The sequence below is a fragment of the Talpa europaea genome, assembly GCF_964194135.1.
Source record: "Talpa europaea genome assembly, chromosome: 8".
Lineage (NCBI taxonomy): Eukaryota > Metazoa > Chordata > Mammalia > Eulipotyphla > Talpidae > Talpa > Talpa europaea.
Window position 1 is genome coordinate 113236437 of NC_140075.1, and position 13159 is coordinate 113249595.

General features: G+C 60.3%; 1 protein-coding gene across 1 annotated transcript; it reads left to right on the forward strand.

Annotated features, from left to right (window-relative positions):
- Positions 1-1091: 1091 nt before the first annotated feature.
- MOK (MOK protein kinase) lies at positions 1092-13159 on the forward strand (the record flags this gene model as incomplete). The annotated part of the gene is made up of 11 exons (XM_084240317.1): positions 1092-1174; positions 2277-2366; positions 3541-3611; positions 8457-8535; positions 8634-8682; positions 9035-9213; positions 10290-10391; positions 11105-11278; positions 11631-11745; positions 12806-13003; positions 13079-13159. Exons 1-11 carry the CDS (start codon positions 1107-1109, stop codon positions 13157-13159), a joined length of 1206 nt encoding a protein of 401 aa, XP_084096443.1. The 5' UTR covers positions 1092-1106.

Here is a 13159-nt window from a genome sequence, read left to right on the forward strand (position 1 = left end):
TTCACCCAGTTCCATACTGGGGCCGTGGGTCACCAGAGTTCCTTCCCTGTAAAGTAATGTCGCCCCAGCATTTCATGTCATCCAGAGCTGGGCAAGGGTCTTCGCAGGCTGAGCTCTAGAACTGGAATTGCTGGGTGGAGGGGAGCCCACGCCTTAAAGATGAGTGATGTTGTCAAATGGCCCCCCGGGGCTCTGCCAGTTTGTGTCTCCCCAGCAGGAGTAGAAATGTGCGGTATTGCAGAGCAACCCCCACGTCCTATCACTGCACCTGCGAATTCTTCAGTATTTCCTACTAGAAGATAAGGACTTTTCTCATTTTTAAACGTATCACTTCTAAGAAACATTATCGCTTATAAAAAACAGAGCCCTTTCACTCTCGGGATTAAAAGCACCCATCTCAAGGTATTGTGCTGAGGGGCCTTGGGACCCCTGGGCTGTTTTGGTCCAGGCTGTTTCTGCAGTAGAAACTGAAGGTTCACAGACTTCTGGTCAGTTCCATACACAAGGTTCTCTCTGGACACATTGTATAAGCGGACTTGTTGCTACCTGGCCTGGCCCAGTCTCAGCTCTCTCCACCACAGCCACCTCATCGGGGTTCTCTGCGACAGTCTGTGCCTGGTTGGGAGGCTTTCTTTCCTGGGGTCTCTGCTGCAAGTTTCACAGACTGCTTTCTGCAAAGGGTTTTGTTTTTTTTGTTGTTGTTGTTGTTGTTTTTTGCCGCCTCATTCTCCCATAATTTGGGCTTAGAAGTTTTACCAACTCGATGAGATTTGTCCTCATTCCTTCCATTTCTGCTTGAAAAGTAACAGCTCTCACCTGAGTTGTTTTGTCTTGAAATACCTTGCTCCCTGCTCTCTGGGGGAGCGGCCTGGGGGGCATGGTGCTGCCAGCAAACACACTGGTGTCTGCTAGAACAAGGTGACACAGAACCGTAGGAACAGGCCTCCTCCGCCTCCTGGGGCTAGATGACCCCACAGGCGAGAGACCCGGTGGGCTGCAGGGGAGTGCAGAAAAGGCACGTGCCTGGGAGCCTAACTTCATAATTGTCTCTTTTTATAGACTATAAAGCGATCGGCAAAATAGGAGAGGGGACATTTTCTGAAGTCATGAAGATGCAGAGCCTGAGAGACGGAAACTACTACGCCTGTAAGCAGATGAAGCAGCACTTTGACAGGTGGGCCATGGCACAGGCTACTTGGGGGAGGGGGGGGGGACGCGGTCCTGCCCCGCCCCCCGCCCCGCCCGACTTCAGTCAGATGTCTCCGGGCAGAGGACTGGCTGGGGCCTGGTTTTATGTTTATTCACCGAGGTCGCTCATGTCCAGCCCCACCGTGGTGGCTGTGATCAGTGGCCACGGAGTCATGTACCCGTGAAAGCATGTCTCGCTGTAAACAGCCCTGTGTCCCCACGGCTGTGTGTGCAGGGCGTCTATGATGGAAGCGTCGCCTGGAAGGACTAGAGGACCTGGTGGTTTCACTCATCAGCGTCCATGACTATGCTGAAAAACAGTGTCCCGGCAGGGAGGCCGTGCTGCCTGAGACCCTCCTGCTGCAGCCCTCTGTCCTCAGGGCCGCGTCCCCTCGGGTATCGCCCCCACCTTCAGAGTGACAGGATGGCCTCCCAGCTGGGAAGTAAATGCTGGCTCAAGGCAGCTGGCAAGCTCCTTGGGGAGATTTGAAGCTCGGCTTAAAAAAAAAAAATCAGTCCCTAAAGCCTATAAATCTGGAAAGTATATAGTGGCTCTGTGCCTGCCCACACTGGTGCAGAGCCTTGCGAGGTGTTCTGGATGGAAACCTTGATTTCAAACTCTTGATTTCAAAGTGTGAAAAATTGTCCTGAACCAGAAAGGCAGCAGCATGTGGGGGATGGTCCTCTTTTCTCACGAGCCCCAGGGGCTCGAGGTCAGGGTGCAGACCCGGAAGTGACTGGACCCGGTCACTCTGCGTCCCAGGGGCCGGAGCCAGGCCCAAGCCTCCAGGTAGGCGACTCCCGCTCCGCCCAGCCTGGAGCCCCGAGGGCTCCTGTGGAGCTGGGGTCCTTTCTCTCCTCAGGCTCCTTCTTTAGCTTTAAGCCTCCTCAGACAGCACCGCGTGACATGCACTGGGAACAGCGAGCAGGGGCCTGGAGTCTGCCAGGGCCCGTGGGGTCAAGGAGGAGGGCTGTGAGCCAGCCGGCCCGTTTCTTTGGTGGTGAGAGGCTTTCCACCATGACCCAGGCAGGACGCGACCCAGATCTCAGAGCAGCCCCGTGAACGGGCTCTGTCCTTCCCCCCACAGCATTGAGCAAGTGAACAACCTGCGAGAGATTCAAGCCCTGAAGCGCCTGAATCCGCACCCCAACATCCTCACCCTGCACGAGGTGGTTTTGTGAGTATATCCAGGGCTGGAGAGAGAGGATTAAGCTGCTGATCAAACCTCCCTCTAAGAAAGCACAGCATGGCAGTGTGGGCGTCTGCTCCGCAACCCAGGGGCCACAGTCCTCATGTGGACACATGTGCATGTGCCTCCTCAGCCAGTGCCTCCTCGGGGTGGCCTCTTCTAATTCGGCAGGCCCCACCTGCAGCTCAGCTGGCCTCGCCCGATTGGGTCAAGAACTGCCTAGGAGAAGGCCCGCCAGAGGGACACCCCTGCCCTCTGTTCTGGCCGTAGACTCATTCCTGTCAGGTCTGCCCACCCCACAGCTGGCCATCCGGAGATGGTGGCCCCAGGGAGCCGTGGACCCAGAGGGGCCTGGGGCTGGGCTCTGGCCCCTGGGAGGCGCAGGGCCAGGACCTCAAGTGGCTCCCCAGGCTTTAAGACCAGCTGGAAGACAACAGTATCTGATGGTCAAGTGAGGTAGATTTTAATCAGGGGGTGGAACAGTTGTAAACTCAAAATGCAAAGTGAGGCTATGTAGCCTGCGGGCCCACGTGTTCCCAGCACCCTTCAGGCTGGGCCCAGAGTCCGGCTGTGCCTGGTGCTTCCCAGGCCTGTGCCTGCCCCTCACACCCGATGGGCAGCAGGACCCTTCCAGGCCTTCTGGAGCAGGATCTGGGGGTGGCACAGGCCCTTCCCTATGAGACACTCCAGGAGCCTGTGCAGGGCTAATTCCAGGGCAAGGCCCGACCCCTAACGCGGGGCAAAGCGGCTGGTCCTCATCTTTCTTCTGCCTGGTCTTTGGATTTTATGCTGCCCTCCCCACCCCCACCCTTGTAGTCACAGAACGCACACGGAATTCTTTTTTCTTTGATCATTTTGCTTCTCACCTCCCCAGTTGCATTTCCTATTTCTGTTGATAGTTAACCCTGTAGTTTCAAAATGTCTCTTTTAAAAGGGGAAAAGGGTGAGGGTTTTTGCTTAAAGTGCAGTTTTACTATTATTTTAAATTAATTCTACCTGAAATCATGACTTAAGATCGAAACTTCGGTTCATTCACGGCACTGGAGTCTCTCTCTGACGTGGGAGTGCTCTGCTCGCCAGAAATGTTTACAAATGAATTGAATGTGTGATTATGTTTCCTAATACAAGGAGGACCATTTTAAAAACCTGCTTTCTTCTTCAGTGACAGAAAATCTGGTTCTCTTGCACTAATATGTGAACTAATGGACATGAATATTTATGAGCTAATCCGAGGTAAGCTTGTAGCCCGCGTTGCTCTGCCCAGCGGGCTCTGTGGGCAGGAAGCCCAGCACATACACAGGGGGACCGCTCCCCTCCCAGCCCCTCAGAACGCAGCCCGGGTCCGGGAGCCACAGGCATGGTGTGGTTGCCCTGGGCAGTGGAGCAGGGCCTCCTACCACCCAGGGCTGCCACTCAGGCACATCTGCTCCCAGGCTGCCCTCGTGCGGCTTCACTGCTGCCCCACATTCTATTTTGCGTCGAAATGAGCCCCTTCTCCTGTGGTCCCCACTGTCTCTGGGTCACAGGGTGTCCTTCATGGCCTGGCTATTGAGAATTAAGATGCTGTTGAGAGGTCTCCCTGGTGGCGCAGGGGTCAGTCCCAGCACTATGCAGCTATCCCAGCCACTGAGGCCTGAGTGCAACCCTGGCCATGGAGCTGACCCATAGGGCACAGCAGACCCCTCCTGTCTCCCCACTGCCCCCCTCAGCAGTGTATTTCAGTGGCTCTACCTGCTCTGCTCCTTACTCTGTCTCTGGGGAATCCTCTCACTTCCTGCATCTCTGGCCCAGCTCTTGTATGCATAATCAAATAAAGCAAATCTTTAAAAAAAAAAAAAAAAAAAGACGCTGTTGAGGAAAGCTGTCACCTGGGCCAGGCAGCGAGAAGGAGGCATGGGGCAGCCCCAGAGCAGGTCTTAGGGGCCAATCGCACAGTGGCCTTGGATGTCAAGCCAGGTGAGCATTGGGCCACCTGTGGGAAGCCATTGGAGGAGTGGTGGGGAAGAAGCCTGGACTTCAGTCACTGGTGTGGGCTCTGCTGCCCGGTGGAAGATAGGAGGGGGGTCCAGAGGGACCCGCTGTACCAAGTCGGGGGCCCAGCTGCCAGCCCAAGCATCTACTTGTGATTTAAAATTCATTTCAGTAAGTGACTAGCAAGGTAAGAAGAATAAATCTGCACGATCCCCCACATCTGCTAATGTTGATCTAAAATTTTTGGAACAAAACCTTTTGGGTCTTTCTGGGGAAACCGGAGAGGCCCTCCCTGGGCCAGGTGGCATTTCTTGCGGGCCGCACCTCTCGTGCGCTCACAGACAAGCCCCGCTCTGGGTCTGTTCGCTCTTGCGTTGAGGGCGAGTCTCACTTCACAATCTGGTTTCTTGGCGCGAGCCTCTTACAAACAGAGCTGAGGGCGGGAAGGAGCGCTAGAGCAGCACAGCCAGCCAGGCCGGGCCTTGCACACCCACCAGCCCCCCAAGGCAAGGGCCCAGGCAGGGCTGGTGCGGTGGCTTTGTCGTTGCCTCCACAGCAGGACGTTTTCAACTCAGGAGAGAGCCCTGTGGGTCTGGGGTGGGCTCATCTGTTTAACCGCCTGACTCTGGCTGCTCCTCAGACCTGTCCTCGCCTGCGGCTCTACGCTGGTGCTGTGCTCAGCCCGACGGGTGTCAGGAGGGGGCCAGACAGCCAGACGCAGGGGAACATCCTTCAGTCGCCTCCACCAGCAAGCGCCGGGGACAGTGCCTGGGCTCTGGTTGTGGCTTCCTAGAGTGTGAGGCTTTGAGACCCGAGGGGACGATAATTTCTGGCAAGTTCCGATGTATCTGGCATTTGAAAAAGGCTTGTTTAGAAAAGAACATCTTTAATCCACAAGAGGAGGGGATCATATAATCAGCACTCTTTCCAGGCCTGCCGAGGAGAGGCTGTGGCACGCGGTCATGTTGCAGACTGGGTCTCACCCTCCACAGCCATCTCAGCCGTGGTGCTGACCTCAGGGCCGTCGTGGCAAGGGGCGCCTGTCTTCTGGGACATTCAGGGGGTGGGGGAGCCTGAGTATAAGACACTGAACATGGGACTGTCCTCCCTGACCTCATGGAAGGAAAAGGCTTAGAAGAGGTCGCACACGGCAGCTGGGGCCCAGTGACAGCCAAGGAAGTGGCCATGGTGGCTGCACAGGGACTACTGCGGACACTGGCAGGAAGTAGCCCTGTCACCTGCAGTGCAGCCCTGTGGGGCGGTGCTGAGGAAACCGAGGCAGGAGAGCCCAACGAGAGGCAGACCCCAGAGGGCCGGCAGCGCCACCTCTCAGCTGCGGCCAGAGGTGCTTCAGGATGAAGTGCTGCCCCCGCGCTGTCTGTAAGGAAAGCAGAGCCCGACGCAGGCTCCGCGAGGCTGGCATGACGACAGTGACGCAAATGGCTACTGCAAATCATAGAGTATTGACTTACCGGAATATTGACCATTAGAATGTTGAGTCATTCTCAACGCTTCCTCACTGGAAGCAGGCGATGACGGCCTGTCAACAGGCGCTAAGGAGCAGGGCCCCGTTCCTCCCGAGTCATCGGCTCTGCGCCGCGAGGTCTGGGGAAGGCGGAGAAGCGACTTCTTGGTGCCCTGCGTGTGTAGTGTGCTGTCGAGAGAAGCTGCAGTGAGGCCATGAGAGAATGAGTTGCTTAGAGGTCATCATCTCTGCCCAGGAGGTGTCAGACGAGGCGTAGACGGTGTGGGCTGGGGCGCTGCTGTCCTGGGGGCAGGCCTGCTGCCCACTCTGGGCAGATCGTCAGGGAGGGCCCTCAGAGTGTGATCACAATTGTGGCCACAGAAGCAGCCTGGTTCCTGGCCCGGGCAGGTCCAGCCCTGGGCTCAAGCTGTGGCTGGAGGGACTCGGAGTTTGCAGGGAAGAACTGGTGAGGTGGGACGGGGCATAGCGGCATCTGCTGTAGTGTCAGGTTGTGACCGACCCTGCCCTGAGTTCCTGTTGCGAGGTGTCTGCTTCTGGACCAGTGCCAGACACTGCCCGAGTGACGTGCACACGTTAGTCCGTTCTCAGTGCAGGGGCTGTGTGGCCGTCCAGCCAGCTCGTGTGCAGAGGAGCAGTCTGTGGGCAAGCCCTGGCCTCTCGAGGGTCGGTCCTCAGGCCTCCCGGGACACCAACCTTATTGCCCCACTGCCTCGGGCCCATGGGCTCCTGCCTCTGTCCCTCTACCGCCAGGGCCTCTACTGCCCCCTCCTCTCCTGGCTGACACGGACTCCCAGGCCTGAGACCCTCCCCTGCCAGCAGACGGGCCAGGCATCCCAGCCATGGGGGCTGGCTTTTCCCCTGGGGGCCACACAGAGAGGTCGAGGCAGGAGCCCAGGAGGAAAAGGCAAACAAGCTTGAGCAGGTGGGCCAGGGGGCGGGGGGCTGGGGGGCGGGCGGGTACCAGGGAAGCACAACGGTGCCAAGGCCAGGGCCACGGTGGTTTCCCTCCAAGCCTCCCTGTTCCTCGTGCTGTGGGTGGCGTTTCCTAGACTCTCCTGGGTGAGAATATTAGGCAAAGATGAACAGGACAGCCACACGGACGAGGGCATCCTGTGGCCAGGCACTGGCGCCCTACAGGCCACGGAGCCCGCCAGCTTGGTGCTTGTGCTGCGTTTATGTTTCACGGTGTTGGGGACCAGAATCTGCTGGAACCAGCCGCAGTCTCGGGCTGTCAGGTCAGGTCCTTAGATTCCGGAGAGCTCTGCTTGCGGGAGCCGCTCTGTTGTTCAGACCCGGGGCCCCACTCAGAGTCTGGCTAGTGGGAAGGGGAGGGGGGCCGAGGAGGAAAAGATGTGTTCCAGCAGGGTGGCCGCAGGCAAGGCGCCCTATCTCTGACTCTCAGGGCCTGGCTGCGGCCTTGGGAGACATCTTGGTGATGACAAGTCTGGATGGGGCAGATGTTCCTGGAACGTCCACCTCCCCCAGTTCACAGCCAGAGGACGGTGGCCACAGCTTTCTGCCCCAGTGAGGTTCAGCTGTGCCAACCTGGCAGCCCCTGAGGACCTGGACGCCATTACCCTTCCAGGGCGGTGCAGAGACCCCTCTGGGTTTGGCAGGAGCTTCATAAGCAACAGGGGGTGGGGGGATGGGCATGATTGTCCCAGTGAGGGGTGGGGTGGCCCAGCCCTGGAGCTGAGGGCCCATCTGGGAGGAGGGAGAGGCAGAAGGGGGTGCCCCAGTGGGAGGCACCCGCTGGCCTGTGGCAGAGATGGGGCCTGGGCGTCCTCTCCTTTCTGGAGTGAGGGCTTTAATGAAGTGGCAGCTGGGGAAGCTGGCCCGGTCTTCATTTGATTCTTGAACTTAAATTCAAGAACCGGAAAGCTGCTGAGACAAGCTACATGAAACCATAAAAAGGGATGGCATCAAGGAAAAGCCAGGGCCTCGGGCCTCAGGCCCGTTACTGTCAGGCTCACACAGGCCGCGTCCCGAGGTGAGGACAGTAATACATTCGTTGGTGACAGAAATCACAGACTTAGGACCCCCGTGTCAGACGGGGCGTTGCTCCGGGAGGGAAGGGGGCGAGCTGGCGTGCCAGATGGGAGGGTTATTTTGCAGAGTTCACACTTGCCCACCTGCAAACACACACCTTTGAGGCCAAAACCAAGTCAAACGTGACACCTTCAGGGAGAACTGGTGCTGGCCACACGGTGCCAGGAGCTGGGACGTCAGGCCTGGGCTCGGCCACCCACGGCTTCCTTCCTCAGGGGACGACCGGGCTGTGGAGGCAAAGCCTCGCTGGTCTCAGAGAGAAGGTGCTTGTGCTCAGCGGTGCTCTGGCCCCTCGACCCCTGCCCCTGCCCAGCGGGGGAAACCCTGGGGAAGGAGCCAAGGCTCCCCAGGCCTCCGAAGCTACATGGGGCCCTCCAGGCCTGACGCCTCAGACTGCGCCTGGGACTCCAGGGCCCGCGCAGACTCGGAGGGTGGACTGTGTCCCCTGCTTCCTAAGGCCGCTCCAGGAAGTCAGATGGTCACATGCTGCTAAATAAAGTGGATTCTGCGTTTGAGCTCGAAGCGGGGCCTGTGCCACTGCTGACCCTCTGGCTGTCTGCTCTGTTGCACAGGAAGAAGACACCCGTTATCAGAGAGAAAAGTCATGTTGTACATGTACCAGTTGTGTAAATCCCTCGACCACATGCACAGGTAGGCGCCGGGGGACACGGCAACGCTCCTCGCAAACTCAGCAGCGAGGATGCAAAAGAACGAGCTGCTGTTAATCCTGTCCTTTTTATATTGGACAGAAACGGAATATTTCACAGAGATGTAAAACCAGAAAATATATTAATAAAGGTAAGAACTTTATCTGAAAGCCCGGCATCGGGGTGAAGGCGAATCTAAGGCCTCCCACCCCGGGGCTCTCAGCCCCAGATAACCGGCACCACTGCTATTGTTTACCTCCCCTGGGACTGCACCGTTGGGAGCAAACAACCGCAGGTGCCTCCTCGGGTGACAGTACCACGAGCTCCGCGCCGGGCGCAGCGGGCGGCAGGGTGGTGGGTTTCGCTGGACAGGGTGGCAGCCAGGCCGTCCCTCACCACCACACCAGCACACCCCAGCCCTGCAGGCCCCGGCCTGCCACCCCCTGCCCCCCACCGCGGCCTGCAGCTGGCCCCTGCGCGATGTGAGTGTCCGCGTCCCGCAGCAGGACGTCCTGAAGCTGGGGGACTTCGGCTCCTGCCGGAGCGTCTACTCCAAGCAGCCATACACGGAGTACATCTCCACCCGCTGGTACCGGGCGCCCGAGTGCCTGCTCACGGATGGCTTCTACAGCTGCAAGATGGACCTGTGGAGCGCCGGCTGCGTGCTCTACGAGATCACCAGGTGGGCGCCCTCCCACCCGCGGCTGCCCACGCTGGCGGCGGCGTCTAAGCCTCCATTTCCTCCGGTGAGACGTTCCTGCTGCTCCTCACGGAGAACCGAGCACCACGTCACACCTTCCCGCCTGACTCACAGGCCTGGCCAGTGGGCAGCTGGGTCCGGGACCCGTCAGAGGCCGGCTCGCCACCTCCTAGGGGTCGGCCAGGGCCCCGAGGGGTGCCCTGAGCGCAGGTCGGCCTCTGCCCCTTCAGGGGTACATTCTGGCTGTGGAAGCCCGGTGCTCCCCAAGGTGGCCTGGGAGCAAAGGGGAGGGATTGACCCTCAGGGCAGTGAGGGTGCAGGCTAAGGGACCCAGGGAAGGCCAGGGGAGAGGCCATCCCGGTGACTCACCTACTCAGCCCTGGGACCGCCCGCCTACTGCTGGGTCTAGACCACTCTGGAGAGCCGAGTGGCGATTTCGTGGATGCGGAAGGTGCCACCAGCACCATTCCTCATGCACTGAGCCCTGGATTCATCAGGAAAGGGCGAAGGCGTGTGCTGGGACCGGGCATCCGAACCGAGTGGCGGGCAGCCTGGGGGCCGTATTGGCTGAGCTAGGCCTTGCCGCCGGGCCTCCCATTTTGGAGCTGCTTTGCCCCCCACGTTTCGGCCTCTCCTGCAGCCTTGGGTTCGGCCTCTCCTGCAGCCTCTCCTGGGCAGAGCTGGGTTTCCAGACTCTTGGTGTGTCAGGCGATGTGCTTTGATTTATCTATGTAGACCTAAAACCTCTCACCCTCAATTCTAAAATTCATAGAAGTTCCAAAACCCATGTTTTGGGAACCCACTTGTTGACCAAACCAGACCTGGCCAGCCCTGAACCCTTGTCCACAAAGCTGGCCTGGGTGCAGGAGGCCGGGGAAGTCCCAGTGGGGTGGACAGCTGCCCCCTGGGGAGGTGGGAGCAGGAAGGTCGCCGCACGCACGGGAAGGGGGCACGGCCACGTGCTGGGCTCGTCCCCAGAGTCTCCACGTGATGGCGGCTGGGCGGACGCTGTGGAGGCGAGGCCCGGGCCCGCCCTCACCCCAGCCCTGTCACCCCAGCCTGCAGCCCCTCTTCCCCGGGGCCAACGAGCTGGACCAGATCTCAAAAATCCACGACATCATCGGCACGCCAGCTGAGAAGACCCTCATCAAGTTTAAACAGTAAGAGCAGGAGTCCCCGCCAGGGCTGGGCCCCTCTGCGGCCAGGCAGCCCTCTCCCTGTGCCCGCTGAGCGACGGGACCCCACCCCCGGGTCCACAGTCCCCGCAGTCTTGTCGGCAGCCTAGGGTGCTGGAGCCCAGGGTGTCCATAGGACTTGGGGACCTAGGGGCCCCTGCAGCTCCTGGCTCTGGCTCCACGCAGTGACTCCAGGCCCAGGCTCAGAGAGGAAGTGGGGGTCAGGCACTTCCTGGAGGCCCCCACGGGAAGCGCCCACAGTTGCTGCCTCTAAGGAGCCAACAACTATTTTGGAATCTTTTGCTTTTTTAAAGCTTCATTTCATTCTTCTCAGCCGAGGATGTGACATTCGTTTTTTCTAGGAAGAGTAGTTTCCTTACGGTTACAGCACGGATTTCAACACCCCCGTTTTTTAAAGACACTTTCTCTTTTAGAGCAGTTTTAGGTTCACAGAAAAATGGGGTGGAGAGTAGCCCAGGGGGCCCCACTGCCCGCTGGCCCTGCTGCCCTTCCGTGGGCACCTTGCCTGTCAGTCCACAGGCCGCCGCCAGGCCCCCGGGCACGGAGGGCCGCTCAGGCCGGACCCCTTCAGACCTTAGGCCGCCCCTCAGCGCAGCCCCGCGGCGTCAGGACGGACGGACCACCACGTGCTCTGAATAATGGCGCGATTGTCTGTTGTCATTGGGCTTTTAATACAGGTCGAGAGCTATGAGTTTTGATTTTCCTTTTAAAAAGGGATCGGGAATACCTCTATCGACAGCCAATCTGTCCCCGCAGTGCCTCTCCCTCCTGCACGCAATGGTGGCCTATGACCCCGACGAGAGAATCACTGCCCACCAGGCGCTGCAGCACCCCTACTTCCAAGAGCAGAGGTAGGCGGGGGTGGGGGGGCTGCTGAGCCCCGGGGCCTGGAGGGCCTGGAGGTGCAGCCCCCACCTGGCTCTTTTCTGCTGTCTCCTCCCCCAGAGGAGGTGGTGCCAGCAGGGGCCAGCAGAGGGTGCGGCTGCTGGGCCTGGGGCTGATCCTGGCTCGCTCGGGCCGGAGCCGCCCTGGTGAGGAGGTCCACAGGGCTGAGCACCTGAGACAGCAGCTGGCACTGGGGGAGTCGTCAGGGCCCGGGGCTGTGGCTGGGACAGAGGAGGAAAAGGCTCTTCCTCCGAGGCTGTGTGGAGGGGTAGTGACCACAGGACAGACACAAGGTGTCCTGCCGTCCTCCTTCCCCAGGGCGGCTGAGAAGCAGGCTCTGGCCAGCCACAGGAGAACTTTCTTCCCAGAGCACTCCGCGGCCCCGGAACTCCTCAGCAAGGACTGGCATCTCACAAGGGAGGGCAGGAAGCAGGTATTGAGCGAAGCAGCGAGCCCGCCGCCCTGCGTGGCCCTGGCTCCGTGGAGGTCCTCTCCAGAGGCCACCTCCTGGCCGGTCCCCTCTGCCCCTTGGCCCAGGTGCCAAAGCACCTCGCAGCACCCCCTGCCCCGGGGCCTCGAGCCTCCCTGACAAGGGCTCGGAGCAGCCAAACACTGGCCCGGGTGACCCAGGAAGCGGGCAGGGGCCCTGGCCCGGTCTGTCTCCGCTCAGCACCGTCACAGGCTGTGCTCTGCTCTTGGGCTTGAGACAATAGCATCTGTCTGCGGCGCCCCTGCTGTCCCGCAACCCCGTGCAGCCCGGGCCGAGGGCTGGGCTGGCACCAGGCTCACTCTGACACGGTGCCCAGCGCTCACCCAGTGCCACTGTGCGCCAGGGTGGGTGCAGACGCATCTGCAGCCAGGCCCTTGTCCAGGAACGCCACCCGCCGCGTCCAGCTGCCTGCCCAGCCCTCCGCTTAGCGTCAAGCCCGATTGCCCCATCTTCCTCCCGGGTCCGGCTGCTCCGGCTCCAACCCGTGCCCACAGCCACAACCGGCCTCCTAAGTGCTGTCCATGATGGGCCACCCCTCCCTCCCATGGTGTCCGCCCACGTCTTCCTGCCTGAGAGGGGCCCGCCTGGGAGGGGCCCGCCCGGCAGTCGGCCCTCAGGTGGCCGTGGCCATGGCCGCGCCTCCGGCTTGCCTGGACCACCGTGCCGGGATGGTGGGCTGAGCACCCGTAAGACTGTGGACCCTGACATTTGAGTCTCAATTTTCACATATCAGGGAATTTTTTAACTATTAAAAAATTTTAAAACCATCCTTAGCTCGGCAGGTGGGCAGCGGCCAGGCCCTCAGCTCAGGCGGGGCACAGCCCCTTGCTGGCCCCCGCTGCTCGCCTGGGGCAGGGCCGTGCCGTGTGCACCCTCTGGTTGCCTTGTGCCTGCACCTCGCCACCAACTCGGTGCCAGGCAACCTCCTGCCAGAGCCGCCCTGTGTTGCCCCAGCGCCCATAGGGGCCGTTGTCTGTCTGGCTGACCTCTGTTTTGTTTCAAGAAGCAGTCTGTGAAGCCAGAGGAAGAGCTGCCCCGGAGGCCAGGGCCCGCCTACCTGATGGAACTCCCCAAGCTCAAGCTAGCAGGCATGACCACGCTGTCCTACTCCAGCCCAGCGTTGCACAGCGTGTTTGGGCCCAGAGCCAACAGCAGAGTCTCAGTGCTCAGGCCCCTGAAGTTCATGGGCGCAAACCAGAAGGTAGCGCTGCCTCCCGCTCCCCTGGGCACCGGGTCGGCCCCTGGCCTCGCTGACCGCCTGCCCCCTCCCCTCCAGGCGGACCCACAGGAGGACCTGAGGCGCAGCCTGAAGCAGCACCGCCTGCCCGCGCTGGGGAGGAAGGGCGGGGGGCGCTGA